The 22391-nt window shown below is 36.1% G+C and overlaps 1 protein-coding gene across 27 annotated transcripts in view; it reads right to left on the reverse strand.

The window, feature by feature from the left end:
- Positions 1 to 22391, reverse strand: part of Lcorl (ligand dependent nuclear receptor corepressor like) — a 172509-nt gene that overhangs the window by 30093 nt on the left and 120025 nt on the right. For 16 of the 27 annotated variants that reach the window (XM_016000186.3, XM_006981639.4, XM_016000183.3 and 13 more), the window contains 2 exons: positions 18369 to 18620; positions 6684 to 6777 (listed from right to left, as the gene is read on the reverse strand). In XM_016000186.3, coding sequence (XP_015855672.1) covers positions 6684 to 6777; positions 18369 to 18620 — 346 coding nt within the window. Of the gene's footprint in view, positions 1 to 1321; positions 5434 to 6683; positions 6778 to 18368; positions 18621 to 22391 lie in introns of those variants that run through there. The other 11 variants (XR_013042884.1, XM_006981637.4, XM_076546269.1 and 8 more) reach the window with 4 other exon arrangements.

Here is a 22391-nt window from a genome sequence, read left to right on the forward strand (position 1 = left end):
TGTTTTAGTAAGACTAGCACACGTTTTGACATATAGAAGCAAACAAAGTAAAAAGTAACAAACATCTTTAAGTTCAGTGCTGCCTCTAGACAAAACAAGATCTACAGCCCCAGTATTGGTCCTTTCCGTAAATATTTTTAAAAATTAATTTTATAATGGTAGAGCATATGATGATAAGAAATAACTTATACTTTTCCAGCAATTCAAATTTATGATTTCAGACAAGCAAAAGAAAAGCCAACATACCTAAGAAGTATACTTAGTTTCTGAAATAATGTTAAGGCCTGTTAAGCATATTTAATAAGTAGTAGTAAGTGGGAGAGTTTACTTTACAAACTTTTAGAATATGTTATGCATTTCACAGGTTAGTATCCTTTTAGTAGTTCCTACAGTGCTCAAAGGCATTTTTCTGTTAATGAAATGATCTGTATAGACGTAGTGAGGAGCTGGGAGAGTGTGTGTTTATTAACATGTCCAAAGCCCAGGGTGCAATTCCCAATATAAAAATAAGTAAGCCCTGTCAAAATGGAAATGATAAAAAAAGCAGCAAGAATTAAGTAATATAAAATTGTTATAATTTCAATTTGATTAATCTCATAGAATTATGAAGGCCACTGATTTCTATATGCCTTTTCTGACATTTCAAGGAAATCTTTGTCTTAAAGAAAGAGTTTTTTCAGTTTGCTAGTTTTTATACTGGAAGTTGAAAAATACCAGTGGTCACTGATACTCACCTAGCAATATAAACAACAGATTACTATATCAGATATTCAGATATTAGATTCTACCTTATATACCATGGTGGACAACTAAATTAAAACATTATAGAATTTTAAAATGGTGTGATTTGGGTTTCAAAGCTCCCCCCCCCACACCTTAGAATCTCAAAGAAAAACATAATGAGTGAAAAGGCATATGTGTGAATCTCCAATCCACAATTTATTCTCAAGTAATTATATAAAAAGTTCTTAAAATTGTAATTTTGAGACAGTCTCACAAAGCAGCTTTGGCTGGCATGGACCTCACCATGAAGATTAAACTGGCCTAGAACTCATAGTGATCCACCAGCCTCTGCCTCCTAAATGCTGAGATTAAAGGCCACCTTAGTCTAATTGGCTCTCATGTTTGTTCTAAGATCACTTCTTTCTAATTTTTTCCTGTTAGTTTACAAGCCCAAACGTCACATTTTTGTTACTATGCTCTTTCCATTAGAAATCTGTTGTTGAATATTTCTTTGAAAGTCAATTTTTAATACCGTTAAAAAACAAAACAAAACAAACTCCTTACAAAAAAAAAAATCAAAGAATTCAGTGTAGTCAAGTTTTACTTTTCTTTTCTTTTACTGAATGAGTAAATTAACCACACACCGACAGTGTTGTAAATTTAAGTGCAAAAGCATTGAAGTGCTTTACTACAAATTACAACCTAGAAACACGTTAACTCAACAATTAAAATTCATACAATCAGATTTAGATATATAACAACACAAAGTAGGAACAAAATTACAGTACATGTACAACACAAGACAGATACATGAATTCATTAGAAAATATTGTAATAAATAATTCATGAATTATAGTGCAATTGATTTATGCATAAATAACTAATTGCCTAACAATCAGTTTATATTAACAAAATCTGTCAAAATCAAGGCAGCCACAGAGTTTTACTAAATTACTGCGACAATGGAAATACTGCAATTAAAAAACAAACACAAGTATCTGCACTGTAAACAACTAAAAAAAAAAAATCAGTCTCACTAAAGTCAGTATACAGTTTAATATAAAATTGTCATCAGCTACCAGAAATGGTTTAAACAACTTTACTGAGCAGTAGTTTTCTAAAAACAGAGGCACTGTTTTTTCCTTTTCCTTCTTTTTTATTTTAAATATAAAATACTCGAGGAACATTCAAATAAGTAGAAAGCACATAAGGGTTGCTTTCATATTCATTAAAAGTCAGCTGAAACTGAACTTTTCAAAATCTGTCAAATAAGTAGTAACTGATAACTAAATTTATAAAGTACTTTGAAAGTTTAACATAAAGGACATCTTAATAGAACCAGTGGGGAGAGGGGAACCCATAAACTTCCCTGCCTTTCCTAGTTTGTATAATCAAAAAGTCAACTCAGCAATACAAACATTGTTTCTTTTAAAAGTTATGGGTTGATCATTACCTATAAACTATCAAAAAATATTTTAATTTACTATTTGACCAAAAATAAATAATACAAGTACTAAAATGCTGCAAATTAACTATAATATTACCTATAAAACTACTGATCACTGTGAAGTCAATAGCAAAATGATCCCTGATATATGAATCCTGTAAAGTTTTTGGTCAGGTCATCTTTTAAATGATATAAAAGTGTTCTGTAAGTTTCCCTTTACTATAAACTTCTCAATCAATTTATCAATGTAAATATAGTGTGAGGAATAAAAAAGCTCAATACAATATAAATATTATGTAATGCATTCGAGCTTCCAAAGTTTTGCAAGTAAAATTCTATATAAAGAGGTCAAGAAAATTGTTTTTGAAGCATTTACTTTTAACTTTGTTTTTCAATGGGAAGAGGGGGAAATATAATAAATAATCCATGTTCCGGTCCTCACAAAATATGGCTTAATTCTTTAAAAAGAAAGATGACCCTGACAAATGCTGTCTTGTAATCTATTATGTATATTTTCTTGGGGGAAGAAAAAGATAAAGAGGATTCATACCCTAGTATGCAGGTAACATTGACAGCTGAACATGTTTAATACAGATCTCAGAGACCAAGAGATTACCTGGTTATATAGTTTCTTATTTTCAGTTTCTTTAAATACATGTAAGCAGTTTTAAAGTTTAGTAGCTGAACAACCACATGTTCATGTGATTATTAAACACACACAAACACAAGTGTAAAACACAAGTATTTGACAAGGTGCACTCATTTTTTTAAAATTCAGCTGTAAGAATTCCTTTTGGATTTAGAAAAAGTGGCTTAGGAAAATGACCAGAACCTGAATTCTAACAGAGAAAAGGGGCACTGCGGAGGATTCTCATCTATAAAGCAAATCTCCATTCTTTAAATGGAGGTACATGCTTTATTACATTTTACTACCAAAACTGCATATGCCATAAACCCATATGAATACTCTGACCCATATTTTTAAAACTGTTTTATAAAAATTACTGGTCTCATTTGAGTAGTAAAAGTTAAAATGCACTGCCCAGCTTCTACCTATCCAATTAGTAAAGAGTTTACATTACTGAAAGTTCAAAACAGCTTCAGTGTTAAATATCTGTAAATCTATTCAAGACCCTGAACAAACTGCAAATTTGGTTATTAGCAAAATGATAATGTATCACCCACCAAAATGAAATCTGTAATTCATTTTGATAAACTGAAATGTTTTGAAATGTCACAGCAGCAAATATATTAAAGTTACACTGAGGTTTTTCAATAGGAGGAGTGTGTCACAATCCTTAAAGTAGTCATAACATCAACTAACCAGCACATTTAACCAAAATGACCATTCTCAAGCTTGTTCTGTGCACATTATAAACATGCTCTAAGTTGCATTCCAACTTTCTTTTCTAACCTTACACATTAGCTTATTTTTCAAATGAAAAACAAAATTAAATTACTTTAATAATTAAATTTAAATTACTTTTTGTTTTTAGTATTCCATCTTATATTAAAGGATTCTATAGCTGCTGGGGTTAACTATGTCAGTTTTTTAATTTAAATTATATACTTATAACCCCAACTTCCTGCTAAATCAACAATTAAATGATAAATATTAAATTTTACTATACATATCCTTTAAGGTTTTCTTTATCCTGGTGGATGCACTCTAGTGCATTTTGTATTTCATAGAATGCACTGTAGTGTAGTAATACTGTATTTAGTTACTCTTGGTACAGAGATAACTATTTAATTTTGATTGGTTCTTTGACATACTCACAGTACTTTTAGGTATGTTACACAAAAGTGTTCACAAACTATTAATATATTTCCATTAAAAGATGGTTAAACTGAATGGCTAGAATTTTCTTTTACCAATAAAAAATGTTTCACTTGACAATTACTCGTTTTCCCACATTTTATGCTATTGACTACTAAAGAAAACCTGAATCTTTTTTCACCTATTTATACAAGGATTAAATACAAACTATCAGAATTAATAAGCAACTCTATAATTCTGTCCACAGTGAAAACCCTGAATAAAACTTTTTCAAAAGGCATGTAAGTGGTTTTTGAACTGTAAAATTTCATGTCTCCTGTCAGAGTGAGCATTTGTAATTTCCATGTGTGTATGTAGCTACACACACACACACACACACACACACACGCACGCACGCACGCACGCACATACACACACACACACACACACACACACACATTCTCTAACAGTAATCTACACAGGCTTGCTGCTGTTTCTGCAGCTGCCAGTCCCTGAATCTGTCATATATAACCCAGTGTCTGGTAATCGTAGTTTCTTCTTCGGAGGAGTCTTCAGTGTTCCAGATCTTTCCTTTACCTTGTATTCTAAAGTGCTGTGAGGTACCCCATAAATTCCTTGTGCTTTGGAAACACTCATTTTTCCACTCATTACCATTGCAATGGCCTCTTCCATTATTTCATGATCATACTGCCGATAGCGGCCACGTTTTTTCCTGGGCTGCTTATTATCTTTCCGGTCCAATCCATCTTCAGTGTTCTCGGAGGTTCCATCAATTGTTCCATTTTTAGAATTAAGACACAAAGGAGAGAGGTCCCCATGTAGAAAGTAAGAGTCAACACTTGAGTGAGTTACAGGCCCAGAACATTCTACTTTGTTCTGTTTAGGGAGTATATTTTTCAGTTTTTGGAGAGCTGATCCTTCAAGGACTGAAGAGGTTTTGGAAACTTGATACATGACATCCAGCAGACCAGAACCATCAGGTTGTGATTTTGAGACTGAATTTACTCGTAGCTGAGGAATTTTTAACTGTACAGGAGGATTTGAAGTTTCATATTGAAGGCTTTCATTTTTTTCTTTAAACTGAGTAACCATTTTCTGTAGAGTTAACTGATGGAGGTAACTGGAAGCTGTTGGGAATTTTAATTCTGAGGTTTCAAGTAAGTTGAGTTTACTTTTTTCTGTGCGCTCTGCTTGAGCTCTTGCCCACAAGGCTACTTTTTGCAGCACAGCACAAGTGTCTTTACTGTCTTTATATGAGTAACTATCATTGAAATCTCGAGTTTTGTTTTTAAAAGATGCAGGCTTCCCTGCTGGTAAGGCTTCTAAGTGGAGAAGTAAAGTTTTTTGAGGTATGCCATAAAGTATGCCTGCTTTATTTATGTCCAGTGCTCCAGACTGAATGTCTTTCAAAGCTTTTGAGAGCAAACCATCTGCAAACTCAGCACTTCTTTCCACATAGTCCTCTCTGTTTCTGTGTAGTCTCCTGGATGGATGGAATGAAACGATGGTAAACTGATGTATGAGAGACTCTCACACAGCTATGGAAGGGGAGGGTCCACTCCTTTATTATACTCCTTGCTTAGGTAACATCACTGCTTATGACACGTTAGGTCTGTGGGATGTAGTAGTTACTCCTTATCAAAGCAAACGCTACAGTCCTGGTAGGACAATGTGTCAATGATACATACGGTGGCCTCAATGGGCAGACCTTCCAAGAACATAAAATCCTAACTGAGTATTGTAAAAATATTCTCATGATGTTGCTTTTCCTCTGAAAGCTGCTTGCAGAGCAACACATAATTTTTATTTACAATTCGAGTTCCATTATAAAAATACCCAAATCCTAAGGGAGTTTTTGTTAGTAGAAACGTGACGTTACCACTAAACAAGTAATAAAAGAGTCAACCCATTTAAAGGAAATTTGTAGCAGCAAGAATACTTCCAAACACAGACATCTCAGTTCCACAGACTCATTTTCCTCTACATAAAAACTTAAAATCTGAAAAAAGATGTATATGAATAATTTCATTTTAGAATGTTACTCCATTTCAAATGCAACTCTCTAATCTTCTAAAGTCTGTTACACCTATGACTCCAGCTCCATTACAGCCTTAGTTGAAATAAATTTATCTCAGATTTCAATGGGACAAAAAAGATTTCTATGCAGTTCATGAGAAGATGCAAAAGTAACCCCCAAAATCCAACAGAACAGCATTTCACTAGTAATTATTTATTTAAATTAATTTAGTGATAGTTTTAAAGACTGAAAGGACTTTTTGTGGTGATTACTAAATAAATATTAAGTTGTTTGCCACCACACTAAAGCAAAAACTGTAAACATATATGCTAGTTTTAGAATTAGTAACTACAGCACTTTTAGAAATGGTTCATTATTTTAAAAAACTAAATATTAAAATTACATATTTCCCTTAAAATTGCCTCTTGAGTATTTCAAGTTCTCTCACTTGTCCTGCTTCTTAGTTTGTATCCCATGATTAAATTGATAGTTCATTTTAGTAACATGAATTGAAGTTTGGTGATTGTTCTGATAACTTTTCTTTAACAGAAAGAAAAAAGAAAGAGAAAGGACAAATGAAATTATGAGAGACAAACTTATGAGTGACAAAAATTCTGAAGGAAAACTATGTCAGTCCTACTCAGCACAGTATTAAGTGTTCTCTGCAAGAGGTCATTTATATTAATATTGAATTATATTTCCTAGATATTGCTTACCCAGCAACTGCATTTTCAGAAGAAGGATCACATATGGACGATTCTTCAGATTTTATGCTGGTTTTCTTTGTAGAGAGATCTAACACTCCATCCCCTATAATTATTGCAAGAGAAAAAATTTTATATTTGCAATAGAACAGCAGCCCTTACATTTTCCTACCCTATTTTGCTGATATACTAATGATATCAATTAAACACTTATTTGATTCTGTTTTAGGAACAGGCCATGACTGGGAAGGCACTACATAAGGAAGAGGGAGAGGAGAGCTGGTACTGCCAGGTAGTATAGAGAAAAGAACAAACACGGGATTTGTTTTAAATCACATTTTGGTCACTTCCCCACCATTCTGCAGTGTGAAGTCAACATGACAGCTCATCAGTCTCATGACTGTTTTCCCTCAAGGCTGGCACTTTGGGAAATCCAAAGCAATGCAAAGATGAGTTATTAGTGAGAAGTGAATAATTACTTATCTACTACTTTAAACTGCTGAAATGTACAAGAACTGAATCTGTGCCTATACTATATCTAAGACTAGATAAAGAAGCTATATATAATAATATAGAACTAGGAAAGACAATGGCTATAAAACAAACTTTCCAGTATTTTTTATTAAAATGTAGTTATCACAGATACAACACTGAATTTTCACAAATAACTTAACTGATTCAGAAATTGTTAAGGGGACAAGGTCAGCACAATAAATACACGATTAACTTAAAATCCAACAACAAACAATGCCAAGAAGATACATCTTTCTATCTGCTCAAAAACTGAAAGTTAAGCCTCTGGAAAGGAATCATGGAAGAAAAAATACCAGCTTAAAAGCATACTCAAAACCCAACAAAGTTATAGAAAATTGACTGACTTTTACAGTAACTAAATCGATCCAAGTATATAATTGTCTCAGGAAACACAAAGAAGAATGAACAAAACATCATATTCATAACCTCCTCAGTAGAAATAAATAATCATGCACTGCGTACTTATAATGTATAAAGCAATATGATTGAATGGCAGTGCACACACACACACACACACACACAAAGAAAGAAAATCATGCAAAGTGCCTTCTCATGGTGCTTAGTATCAAGTAAGACAATCCAATCTTCACAATGCTACCACAATGACAACAGTCCTGCCTAGGAAGCCACTGCAGAACAAGCTGATAAAGTAATAGAGGTTGAGCTGAGGGGATCAAGCACATGTGCCCACATATTCATGTACACCTTTTATTTATTTATTTATTTATTTTTGGTTTTCCGAGACAGGGTTTCTCTGTGTAGCTTTGCGCCTTTCCTGGAACTCACTTGGTAGTCCAGGCTGGCCTCGAACTCACAGAGATCCGCCTGCCTCTGCCTCCAGAGTGCTGGGATTAAAGGCGTGCGCCACCACCACCCGGCCTTTTATTTATTTTTTAAAGGTAGACTTACTATCTAGAAAAGGCTAGCCTAGAACTTACTGACTAGCCCAGGCTGACCTCTAACTTGTGATCTCCTGCCTTAGCCTTCTGAGTGCTAGGGTTATAGGTATTGACAACCACACCCAGCATAAGAGGCAGCTTTATGTTACTGGTGTAGGACTGTTATTTAATAGGATCTTGAATAAGATGAGATTGAGAACAAGCAAGCAGATGTACTGGATAAGGATCTAGATGGGATGGTTTGTAGAGAAGGACTGCCATATAAAATTGCTTGAAGTTATAGAAGAATACCAGAAGCTAAGTATGGCTTGGGTAGCATAAGTAGGCTAAAACTGAGGTAAGATCAGAAATGTAGCAGAAGCCATTCATGGCCACATGGCCATGGTTTCAATGCTGAGTATTATTCTGAAGGAGACAGGAAGTCACTGGAGGATTCCAGCAGATTGACAAGATTTCATCTTTATAAGGTATCGATGGTGTGTGGAGAGTGGAGCACAAAGGGCTGGGGAGCAGGGAACTCCATCTGGGAAGCTCTATGCTGTTTCCGCATTTCTAAGGTTCCATACTTCAGTTGTCTTCTTTTGCCCAGAGGACTGCTACTCTTCTCCCCTCATAGTCATACTGATGCTTCTCAAATCTTAGGAATTAGCCAGTCACCCGAGACATAATTTGGACTTGGTGGATTGTCATCATTCTAGGTTTCCATTACAGCATTGTTTATATGCATTATTCACTATTTAGTAGGTCACCTTCTAGTTGCTACAGTTACACAGCCAGCATATCTATTTTACTCAGAGTGCCTGGCCCAAGTGTTCTGAAAATATCTGCTAAATAAAAAATTGAAAATCTGGAAGCAACTTAGTGGTGAGTTATAAGTTAGAACACTTAAATCAGAAGAGTAAAGGAGGGAAAGGAAGTTCCTGCTACATAAAAGTTGTTATTTCAAGTATCTAGACTAGTTTACCCATTCAGCCTAATTTTATGTTTAGTTTTCACCAAAACCTTGTCTTTCTTCTCAATTTAATCACTTGTACTTAGTTCTTAAAAAGTGCTACAGGATACTATACCTCTCAGACAGCAAGAGCATTTCCTCTGTCTAGGATGGGGGAAAATGTCACTCCTAGTACTGTCTGAACTGAAAAAGAAAACTGTAGTAAGAACAGTCAGTAAGGAGGACAGCTTGGGAAGATGAGAAATGGAGACAGAGCATTTTCTTGATCCTAGGGATAATTTATAAGTTGTCAAATGGTGGATCCATCTACTGGTATTGCTCTTTCATGTATGTACACATCTAAAATACTAATGACTAATCCAGTAGATAAGAACTATGTGTTCACTATGCTCTCATGATGATATACCTGAAGAAGGAACACTTCATTCTCTCTTAATATATTATAGTTTACTTTCCATTCACCTGTTAGTATCCATGTCTAATTACCCTTCTTAGTACAATGATGACATAAGCACCTTACTGTGTGTCATTTCATGTTCAAGTTATAAGGACCTTCTTTAACTTATGCCTACAAGCCAAAGTGCTAGACAGTGGTCCATGTGCATTTACAACATTAGTAGGTATTTCAAATATTTATAATTAAAAACAGTGCATTTGTCAATAAGACCAAATGACAGCCTACAGAATGGGAAAAGATCTTCACCAACCCCAAATCTGGCAAAGGGCTGATCTCCAAAATATATAAAGAATTCAAGAAACTAGACATCAAAATAACAAACAATCCAATTAAAAAATGGGCTTATAGAGCTAAACAGAGAACTCAACAAAAGAATCTCAAATGGCCAAAAGACATTTAAGAAATTGCTCATCATCCTTAATCATCAGGGAGATGCAAATCAAAATGACTATGAGATACCATCTTACACCTGTCAGAATGGCTAAGATCAAAAACACCAAAGACAGCTTATGTTGGAGAGGATGTAGAACAAGGGGAACACTCCTACACTGTTGGTGGGAGTGTAAACTTGTACAGCCACTCTAGAAATCAGTATTGCGGTTTCTCAGAAAATTGGTAATCAATCTTCCCTCAAGACCCAGACATACTACTCTTGGGCATATACCCAAAAGATGCTCAATCATACCACAAGGACACTTGCTCAACTATGTTCACAGCAGCATTATTCGTAATAGCCAAAACCTGGAAACAACCTAGAATACCCCTCAACCAAAGAATGGATAAAGAAAATGTGGCACATATACATAATGGAGTACTACTTAGCAGTGAAAAACAATGACATCATGAAATTTGCAGGCAAATGGATGGAACTAGAAAATATCATCCTGAGTGAGGTAATCCAGACTCAGAAGGACAAACATAGTATGTACTCACTCATAAGTGGATACTAGATTTAAAGCAAAGGATAACCAGACTATAACCCACAGCTCAAGAGAAGCTAGCTAACAAGGAGAACCCTAAGAGGGACACATGGATCACCCTGGGAAGGGGAAATAGATGAGATATCTATGAATAAACTGGAGGTAGGGGGGGATGGAAGGAAGGGGATGGGGGGTAAGAACATAAGGGAACAGGTTGGTTGAGTTGGAACAGGGATGGAGTGGAAGAGCAAGGAAAGAGATACCATGATAGAGGGAGACATCATGGGGACAGGGAGAAACAGGGTGCTAGGTAAGTTCCCAGGAAAACATAAGGATGACCCCACCTTAAACTACTAGCAATAATGGAGAGGGTGCCTTAACCAGCCTACTCTGGAAATCAGATTGGTGACTACCCTAACTGTCATCATAGGAGCCTTCATCCAGTAACTGATGGAAGCAGATGCAGAGATCCAGAGCCAAGCACCAGGCCACGCTCCAGGAGTCCAACTGAGAGAAGAGGGATTCTATGAGCAAGGGGCATCAAAATCATGATGGGGAAATCTACAGAGACAACCAAATCAAACTAGTGGGAACTCATGAACTGTGGACTAATAGGTGTGGACCCTCCAGGGGACTGGACTAGGTCCTCTGCATAGGTAAAACAGTTATGTACCTTGACCTGCTTAAGGGGCCCCTTAGCAGTGGGATCAGGATCTGTCCCTGGTGCATAAGTGGGCTTTTTGGAGCCCAGTGCCTATGGTGGGACACCTTATACAGCCTTGGTGCAGGGGGAGGGGCTTGGACTTGTCTCAAATGAATGTACCAGGTTCTGCTGACTTCTCATGGGAGGCCTTGCCTTGGAGGAGGTGGAAATGGGAGGTGGATTGGAAGGGGTAGGCTGGGGGGGGGCAGGAGGAGGAAGGAGAGAGGAATCTGTGGTTGGTATGTAAAATGAATAGAAAATTTCTTAATAATAAAAAAGAAAGAAAAACAAAAAAAAAACAGTGCATTTAGCATATAATTTATGTGAAAAGAACAGAAAACTACTTTCCATATAAATGCATAAATTAGTGGTATCAGTAATTAGTTAAAGAGAAGCTAAAAGATTTAAAGAGATCTTAACTATATTTCTAGACATGCATTTTCTCTTTAAGAGAAAACAAATTAGAAATATATGAGTCAATAGTACATTAATTACTTTTAGATTAATTAGTGAACATGGTTATTAAGCTGTATTTTTAAAACTGACAGCAGAATAAACACAACACTGTTTTCATTTACTAGTTGCACACTGCCATTTAGCATCACAATTTAATTGCCTGTGACCAAACCGTACTGCAAAATACTCTAAATGCAGGCAACTCACTTTTAAATAAGGACATATAATTGTACATACAATACCACCAGAGATAAATTCAAAAGTGGATTGATGTTTGAAAATTTAAGCCACTACCATACTGAACAATTTCTTCAGCATCAACACTTTATCAAGCCTTTTGACAAAAAAATTAAAAATTGTTTACAAAATATCCTCATCCTGCAAATTATTGACAAGGAATTCTTTACAACACAAAGAAATCTTTTCTACTCTTCCAAAGTCAGAATTCGTTTTCATCTCTGTTTAGATTTGTTCTTCTGAATTCAGTTATATGGTACTCTACTAGCCTTGCTAATTTCTCCACATTTTTGAGCATCTCATCCCTTTCACAAATTCACAGCATCTTATGTATGTCAATTCTATACTACGTCACTTTCTTATAATCTGCCTAGTCTAAAACCATCACTCCAGTAGGGTCTGAGGGGTAAGTAGGGTTAGAGTCTATTGAAGCATTATAATTAATAAAGAGACTTTCTTATAATATTTATTTCTTAAAATAATGGCATGAAAATGGTGGTGATTCAATAATTATTATCTTCATTAATTAACCCATTACTGGCTTCCTCAATTCTATATTACACACAGTACATCTAACCAGCACACAGCACTGTATACAGTAGATTCTCTAAGATCAGTGAACTCTGTTCACTGAATCAGTAATGGTCATATGGGAAAGTGTTAGCAGCTTCCCCAAAAAGAGAAATCTTAAAGACTCACTTTAGTTCAGAAATGTCAAGACAACCATTAATGTTTAATTGAATGTGAATATTAAGTGAGAAAAACATCTGTTAACTCCTCACAATATTATTGGTTTTTAGTTACTATACAATGCCAATCAGGAAGTTCAGTTATACTCCACTATGGACAGGAGTTCAAAAGTCTTTGAAGCCACATTATCTATCACAAATATTATATATACAGAACAAATAATGACTCATTGCATGAAGGACAGTGAATATAAATGAAAAGGAAACTCTTTCATATTGTCTGGACAAAGAAAACTATTTAAAATTAAATTCCACAAAAATGTTAAAGTTATCACTAGTAATGAAACTTTCACAATCACTGCTTGATACAAAGTAATATCAATATCATTAACAAGGTCTTAGGGCTTTTTTCATCTTACCCCTCTGGCCATTCTTTAACTATCTCTTCAAATAAGACCCTTCCTCCCCTTTTCACCCAATGTACTGTTTAGTAAGTCTTTGGATCTGTAGTTTTTCTTACTTTACTCTTAGGTGAAGTCTTATAATTTCAGCTGTTAACCATGGGTATTTAACTGATAGCCAGAAAATATTTGTAGTTTCATAAAGTCAAAGATATGTAAAGCTACAGTTCTTTTCTATGATGGAAAGTATACGAAAGTGCTTTTGCTGGATTTGACTGGATGGTCAAGAGACTTGAAGAAGCATGCCTGGAAAACTGGTGAGAAAGACATTTGAGAAAGTACATGGATAGACTTCTTTAAATGGACAGAGGACACAAGGTTATTTCTATCCCATGCAAATGATTGTCAAAAGGTTACTTTACCAAAGGAATCCAATAATCAGGTAGATAGCATGATTCATTCTGTGCAGTCAGTCTTTCCCTGGCCATCCCTGGTTGTTCCTGCACAATGGGCCCATGAAAAAAGTTGCTATGCTGGGAGATGGAGGTTATACATAGGCTCATCAACACGGACTTCCATTCAACAAGGCTGACCTGACTACAGCCGCTGCTGAGTGCCAAATCTTCAAGCAGCAGAGACCAACAATGAACCCCTAATATGGTGTCATTCCTTGGAGTTAACATGGTGATAGGTTAACTCCATCAGACCACTTCTTCATGGAGAGGGTAATGCTTTGCCCTTACAGGAGTAGATACTTATTCTGGTTATGGATTTTCCTTTTCTGTATGTAATGTTTCTGTCCAAACTACTATCATGAGCACAGTATTCCACACGGCATCACTTTTGACAAAGGAACTCATTCACAGCCAGAAAAATGTGACAATATACCCAATATCATAAACTCCAATGGTTATACCATGTTCCCCACTATCTTGAAGCAGTTAGCTTGATGAAACAGTAAAACGACCCTTTAAACAGTGATAGCACTAAATAGGTGGCAATAGCCTGGAGCGCTGGGGAATGGGAATGTTATCTAGAAGGCCGTACATGCTTTAAATCAGTGTCCAATATATGGTACTGTTTCTCCTATAGCTAGGATTAATGGGTACAAGAATCAAGGGGTGGAATCTAGGAGCTTCCACTCACTATTGTCCCTAGTGACAAACTAGGAAAACTTTTGCTTCCTGTTCCTGTTACCTTATACTTTAACTGGCCTAGACATTTTGGTGCCAGAGAAGGGAGTACGTCTATGAGGAGACACAATAAGCATTCCACTGAACTGGAAGCTAAGACTGCCAACTGGCTATTTTGGGCTCTGATTCCCTTAATTCAACAGACTGATAAAAAAGGAACAACAGGGACTAAAGAGATGGCCTAGTGGTTAAGAGCGTTGGCCATTGTTCTAGAAGACCTGGATTCAGTTCCCAACACCCACATAGTGGCTGAAAAACACCAGTAGCTCAAGTTCCAGAGAATGTGATGCCCACTTCTGGCTTCTGCAGGCAATTGCACACAAATAGTAATAGACATACATGTAGGGAAGATCACATCTGTAGTATAGGAGATCCTTAGGGTGTCTCTTAGTGCTACCATGTCCTATAACTAGTCAATGGAAACTATAACAATCCAATCTAGGTAGGATTACAAAGGGCAAACTGTTCAGGAATCAATGTATGGGTCACTGCTCCAATGAGAGAACAAGACCTGGTGAGGGGCTTGCTGAGGGTGGAGGAAATACAGAATGGGTAGGAGAGGAAGGTAGTTATAAATACCAGATGAGGCCACATGATTATTTTTGTCTTACTTCGTTAACATGTTTGTGTACAAATATATTAAGCCAGCATCTGTTTTCGTTACTCTATTTAACCACACAAGGTAAAATTGATTGAGGTTAAAATCAGCAGTTGTTGTAAATGTATATTATTATGTTTAAATTATGAGAAACTAAAAGACTAAGCATTCTTCAAAGTACTTTGCCACCTACTCTAAAATATAGAATGCATTTGCGGTTGTACATGGAACAGTTGTATCGTATTACACGATTCTGTCCTGGTTGGTGTTTGTATTTGGAAACTAAGCACAACAAAAGGAGATGTGACTGAGTGCTAAAATGACAATGGTGGGCTTGTGACAGCGAATCCTAGTTGTTAACTTGACACAAATTGTTATTACCTCAGAAAGGGGGGACCTTAAGTGAGGAACTGCCTCCATCAGATTGGCCTGTGAGGGAGTTTTCTTGATTAATGATTGATGTGGAAGGGCTCAGACTACTATGGGAAGTACCACCCCTGGGTAAGTGGTCCGGGATTGTTTAAGAAGCAAACTGAGCATGCCATGGAAAACAAGCAACCATGGTACGTTGCCTCTGCTCCTGCTTCATTTTCTGTCCTGATTTCCCTCAATGATCAGGATGTGTAAGTCAAATACCTGCTTCCTGCCCCAAGTTGCTTTTGGTCATGATGCCTATCACAGCAACAGAAAGCAGCTAGGACAGTGCCATACTAAGAGTGCAATTTTAGACATTAAAGTTCACACAACAGCATGACTTTTATTAATACTAATTTTCTAGTTACAGAACAAAATGATCAATGTCCTGCAAAGGTCACAAGGCTGTAAGTAGTGAAAACTGCATTCTCTAATTCAAGCAGTCATATTCTAGAAGCTTCATTAGCCTAGTCTATTCTGTATAGTGTTCTTTTTACATTTACCCCTTAACATTTTTATGACTAGTGTAAGGTAGTGATTGTCACCCTCCTTCCAGGTGTGTAACCAGTTGCCTTGGAACATGTACAGAACAGGACATCTTCCCCAGTGATTTATACTGACATCTGTATTTTACTAAAATTTCAGTAATCCTGGGAAATTTCTGAGCTCTTACTGATTTATATTCTGACCAAAAGTCTTAATTACTGCACTATAAATCCTTCATGGGTCTTAAAGCAAGCTTCTCATTACCTTGGATATTCCTTTTTTTTTTTTTTCTGTTTTTTTGTTTGTTTGTTTGTTTTTCTTTTTTTCGGTTTTTTGAGACAGGGTTTCTCTGAGTAGCTTTGCGCCTTTCCTGGAACTCACTTGCTAGCCCAGGCTGGCCTTGAACTCACAGAGATCTGCCTGGCTTTGCTTCCCGAGTGCTGGGATTAAAAGTGTGCGCCACCACCGCCCGGCTTGTTTGTTTTTCAAGACAAGGTTTCTCTGTGTAGCCTTGGCTGTCAGGCTGGTTGAGAACTCACAGAGATCCACCTGACTCTGCCTTCCAAGTGTTAGGACTAAAGGTGTGATTTTGTTTTCTTTGGCTCCTTAAGACTTGCTTGTCAATTTTAGGATCAGGTCGTCATTTCACTTTAGTAAAATCAACAAACTGGTAAACTTCTGACTGGATATTCTATCTGCAAAAGCATTCCTAATTAGTTGAAATAGAAGCACTTGCTTTAGAGATCTTATTTTATGACCTTCAGAAAGTTATATGATCTCTGTAAGGTCTTACACAGTTTATCAGTTTCATTGTTTGTTGTCTATTTATTATTATTATTATTTTACCTTTTTCTTTCTTTCAAACAGGTCTCAAGTAGTCTAGGCTGGGCCTGAACTTCTGTTCTTCTTGTCTCTACCTTCTACGTGCTGAGATTATGGATGTGTGCAATATCTTACTGTATTCAATTTGATGAAATTTATTTAGCATTTTGGACTTAATGTTTGTAAGTTTCAATTTTCCTTTCTTTTGCCATCCTTTCCTATTTGCAACTATAAGTCTGTCACATACCTAGGCTCATGTTCTAGCCTGTAGAATGCTAAATTGCTTCTGTAAAAGTACAGGATATATAAAATATAAACAGCAAATAAAGATTAAAAAACCCCATGCTTTACAATGTCCAAAGGACAAAGTACAGATATATATTTTTCTTAAGTCTTAAATTGTAGTTATATTTTACCTTTCTTATAGACTAATAATTTAATATTTCTTAGAAACATAGCTAACAGTCTAAAATTAGGGACCAAAAATGGGGATTACATCCATGTTTCAATATTGATGGGTCTCACACACTGTAGAGATGTCTCCTCTAAACACTGATCCATGATGATGATGTCCTAATGTTAGAGTCCTAATGCCAATACATTCTAGGATCTTTTCAATGATACCTTTTGTTTTCCCCCACAGCTTTAAGAAGTAATATGATCCCTAAACCATGCTAATAAAAGCTATTCCTTCTCTTATCTCCAGATAAGCCATTTATTGGCTTCCTCCCCACATTATTTTTAAAAAAAATTTTTCGAGACAGGGTTTCTCTGTGTAGTTCTGGTGCCTGTCCTGGATATTGCTCTGTAGCCCAGGCTGGCCTCGAACTCACGGAGATCCGCCTGGCTCTGCCTCCTGAGTACTGGGATTAAAGGCATGTGCCACCACCGCCCGGCCTCCTCCCCACATTCTTAAAGGGCTCTTTTTGTCTTTCTTCTGTGAAATCACAGATATGGTACAAATAAATTCTACTTTACATAGATTCAACATGGTATAAATACCTTCTGAAAAATTTATCTCTGTATGTTTAATTATAGGAGTGTAGAGATTTATCACAGGTAACTTTCCCCTTTCTCCATTATATTATAAAAAACTGGATGGAGGGGACACTGGAGAGAAGGCCTAACAGTTACGAGCAATTGATGCTCTAGAGAGGACCTGGGTTTGAGTTTCAGTACCCACATGATGGCTCATAACCATCTGTAACACCAGTGCCAGAGGGTCCAACACCCTCTTCTGATTTCTGAAGTCACAAAGCATGCATGTGATACACGAACATACATGAAAAAAAAAAAAAAACCATTCATATACATAAAACAAATAAATCTAAAAATTAAGCAACAACGAAAACCCACTGAATGGTAAACCATCTACTTATTTCTCATCTCAGTGCAGAAACTAAAGAGCAAATACTAAATTAATGTTTTTGGCTGTCTACTAGAAAATAATTCTTCCTCATAGTATCTCTTTATACATGTCCTTTATTTTTAAGTTGCTCATTGAAATTCATACTATTTTGAAAAAACAAGAAAGATATCAATTTTTCTTTTATAAACTATTAAAAATATAGTAGAGGGCCTGGAAAGAGGGCTCAGTGGTTAAGGGCATGTATTGTTCTTCCAGAACATCTGGGTTTGCATCCCAGAACCCACATTAACAGGCTCACAACTGCATGGAAAACCAGCTTTAGATATTTGACTCCCTCTTCTGGACTCCCTGGGCACCTGCATTCATGTGCACTGGCACGATACATATATAATTATAAACTAAAGATAAATCTTTGAAAACTGCACCACAGAGCTTTACATTCTTATCTCTCTTGTCTATGCCATATAAATCAAGGAAAGAGATAATTTCTCCTATGAGCATAAAACATCCATGTTTAAGTATTTTAAAATAAAAATGTATGTATCACATGCTAAACAAACAACTTACCTTGCTGAGCAGTTTGCTCTTGCGTTCGAGTCACAGTGAGGTCTAAGGGGCCTTCCTGCTCATCCTGAAGGCAGTTCTCTGCTTGGTTCATTTGGATACTTTTATATACGAGACTTGCTCCAATCGAACCATTTCTAGTTTCTTGAATTTTACCACTTTTTGAAATGTACTCAATGGCAAACTGACGAATCATCTTTTTCATTAATTCCTGAGCAACTAAGGGAATGTTAGGATCACAGTTCTGAGGAAGATCTGGGAAAGAAATAAACGTAGCATCATTAGAAGACAAATATGAACAACCAAGGGGTTTTACAAGGAAATGACATCAGCAGTGTCTAGCAGGAGTCCACAGTGGTGAGCAGTCTCTGTGGCTTAGAAAGAGCAACTATGTCGATGTGGTTTTGCATTTCTTCCAAAAGTGACTTTAAAAAAAATTCATTTATTTCTATCTCAAGCAAAAGTACAGATCAAACAATTAGTCATGGGAGTAGAACTTACCTTCATAATTAAATGTTCAAACATTCTATTAGGTATTAAGACTAAGTTTAGTATTTGAATACAAACTATATGAGCCAAAAGTAGGCAATATACAGCATACATCAGAGACTAAGAAGACATCTGAACTCTCTACCAATGAATTTTTTTATTCTGTCAAATGTATTTCATATATACCCATCAATGTCATTTATGATTATTTCTTTTACATAGAGAAATTATCACTATAAAGAACAACAAGCAAGTACAGTGACACAGAGCAGTACTCAAGATTCCTGATTTGCTAATATCCTATCATAACTGCTTTCTCTGCACTTCTTACATTTGTACAGCCACTGAAAACAAGCTATCTAGAATGATGGTATATCATTTATAAAGTCACAGCAAGCTTCTCCCAAGTCTCCTATTTGACACACAGATCTGTCCTCATTTGATTCCCTTTATTCACTCTAGCCTTCAGAGGAAGAAAGAATGAAAAGCTGTAGAGGACTACTGAGACACTTGGGAAGGCTTCCTGCTGCTTCCAAACAGACCTACTTCTAGAGACACTTACTTATGCAGATCGGCACTATACAAACAGGCCTGTCTGGCCCAGAGCTGTATGAGAATAGGGGGTAATGCTCCCTAGTTTCAGTGTTCATTATTAGTTAGAATACCTGTTAAAAAGACAAGAGAAAATCGTCCCAACAGTATTTATCATAATAGGTTCATGACTACAATACAAGAGGATTTGAAAATATTAAAAAGTCATAGGGAGGAAAGGAAGAAACCTATTTCTGTCATGTCTATTATTACATTTTGTAACAAAATTCAACCTAAGTCAATATAAATCCAATTATGGACCAGTAGACCATTATGAAATCACAAAACATTCTCTCAGACTTGGTGGCGATACTGCATAACGTATTATTTATTTCAAAGCAAGTACTTTCCAATTATGACGAACACTTGAGAAGGCACCATGGGCTCAAAGAGCAGCACTTTAGTCTTCACTCTCTGTTTAGACTCTGGCATTGAACCAGACCCCCAGCTCCAGGTGGGAATCTTAGCAACCTTGATGAACTGAGGCTAGCCACATAGTGTCTCCATGTTTTCTGTCCCCATTTATTAAAGTAGCAATGAAAGAATGTGGGAGTCATAGTAGGGCTTCATCATAAAATGCTGCAGAAATTATGAGACTGTAGCTAAAATATGAAACTGTATCAGGCATATAAACAGCTTAGTAAATGTGACCTGTTATCAGAGGTGATAGTTTGTAAGGTAAGAGAAGCAAACAGATATAGACTAAATGGTTATTTTATATATCAGAGTCAAAACGGCAAGTAAGTTTTCATACTTGAGATGATAATATACAAGCTCCAGTGGTTATATGCTTCCTAATTAAAGAAAAATAGTTTCTTCATTGGACACAGAAATTACAAACAATTAATTACTACCTTCATGAAAACTAGAAGACTTCTATAAAAACTCTCTACTTTTAAACACTGAATTTTGCTTCACATTATCTGTTTTCATAAGATGGTAGTCTTATAGGTTAAGTATTTTTGTGTAAGATCCCTGTAGTTTATTGATTAGTATTAGTCATCAATTCACAATGATTAAATTTACCACGGAAGGAACAAAAACAATTCAATTTGTTGAACAACTAGAATTCCATCTGAGTTTAAAGCTAAGTTTAAATTCTGTTCTATGTCTCCTTTGTGGTATACTATGGAATGTGTACAGGTGAGAGGCGAGAAGAGACAGAAACATTTCTTAGCTGATGAATACTTAATATGGCTCTGAAGCTGCTTGTGCAAAACTGTCATAACTAAAAAAAAAAAAGAGCACAACTTAAGATCAATGTGAGTTTATGCTCAGGTTTATGGGCAAGTAGCATCTGGAAGGATGTAAGCAGGTTATACTGTTAATCCCAAAGATGGGAGGAGAAAGACCATTGACCCAAATCATCATGGTGAAAATAATTAAAGCAGGCAATTAAAGCAAGCTTTTTCATTCGTGTGCCTCCCCCTAAGGTGAGGTTCTAGAGGTCAGCATTGGATGTGAAAATAAGGCTCTTATAGCTCAGGGATAGGGGGTTTCCAAATGGGGGACTTGGTGGGCAAGACATGAGGGGTTACATAAGCAGAATATAAGCATAACCAGTTAGTCCTAATGACCTCCTGAAACAAAGACATGGTTGCAAGGTGGGCATAACAAGGTAGTCATAACAACAGGCAGTCATTACAAGGTAGTCATAGGTGGCTACATAACCTTTTGAAACGAAGGTAAGGTTGCAAAGTGGTTATGAATAACTTTTTGAAACAAAGACATGATTGCCATTCCTGGAACAATCATTACAGAAGCATTTATAGTTAAGGTTGTAAGTGGGGCATAGCCCAATCCTTGTGAAACAGGTTTAATCATAAAGGAAATAAACCTAGTTTTCCTTTACTGTAAGATGGCTTTTAAGCTTAAAATAGAGGTACACTGACTCTTCAATATGTAAACACCATGCTGTTTTATGTAAGACTTAAGCAGCCATGGATTCTAGCTTTAAGATGTTGTAAAGTGGTGGCCTAGAATGCAGTCCTCCATTCGTACTGGGGAAAAAGTGCCATTTGGCTAGAAAAGAAAGAACGTTGCCACCTATAAAAAAGGCCTTAGTGCCCAAGATGGACTTACTAATTTTTTGCCTCATCTATTCATTTTTCAAAGCTAACTAAAAAAAAAAACTTAAAACATTTTTCATGTGTTAGCTGATTCAAGAAAGCTGTCAATGATTCCTGTACTGTCTGAATTCCAGTGTCCCCCTATGTTACATGTAGCCTAGGTGAGTAATAGAATACTGTGGAGTATGTTATTAGACCTTAGTTTATAAATGGCTGAGGTCTCCACCTCACAAAACTGTTCATATTGGAACTCCCCACCACTTACATTCATACTCTACCACCTGTTTTGCTTAGCCCTCATTCTGTCTTCTCTAGCCTCTTCCATTTTATTTTTTTCCTCAGAAGAGTGAGCAGCCCCATGGAAGGCTCTCAGGAATGAATAAAGTGCCCTCAAAAATCAAGAGTGTACTTCCTGGAAGTATATATTCCAGATTAACAAAATCTCAAAAGGCTGAAATCTCAGCTGACTCTCTAATTGCAGCCTCATAAGGAACTGTGAGCCAAATCCATTCAGTTAAGCCTTTTTCAGATTTGTGATCCAGGTAAAATGTGAATGAATATATCTTTATAATTTTAAACAGCTAAATTTTGGAGGTAATTTGTTATAAAATAAATGCTGTAGTTTTTGTTACATATTAGTGGGATGCTATTGTAATAAAAGATTAAAGTGGTGACTTTTGAACCAGGCCATGAGCTATGAAGATAATACTAATGAAAGCCTAAAACAACCTCAAGAGTAAACTAAGTAAGAAAACTAGGAAATGATACTAGAAAATGGAGAAATGAATATATAATTATTATGTAACAGCAAATCTATTTTGTGTACGGTAACTTCCAAAGTAAAAAAATGTGCCTAATGTTGAAAATCTACTGGGGA

The sequence above is a fragment of the Peromyscus maniculatus genome, chromosome 10, assembly GCF_049852395.1.
Source record: "Peromyscus maniculatus bairdii isolate BWxNUB_F1_BW_parent chromosome 10, HU_Pman_BW_mat_3.1, whole genome shotgun sequence".
Classification (NCBI taxonomy): Eukaryota; Metazoa; Chordata; class Mammalia; order Rodentia; family Cricetidae; genus Peromyscus; species Peromyscus maniculatus.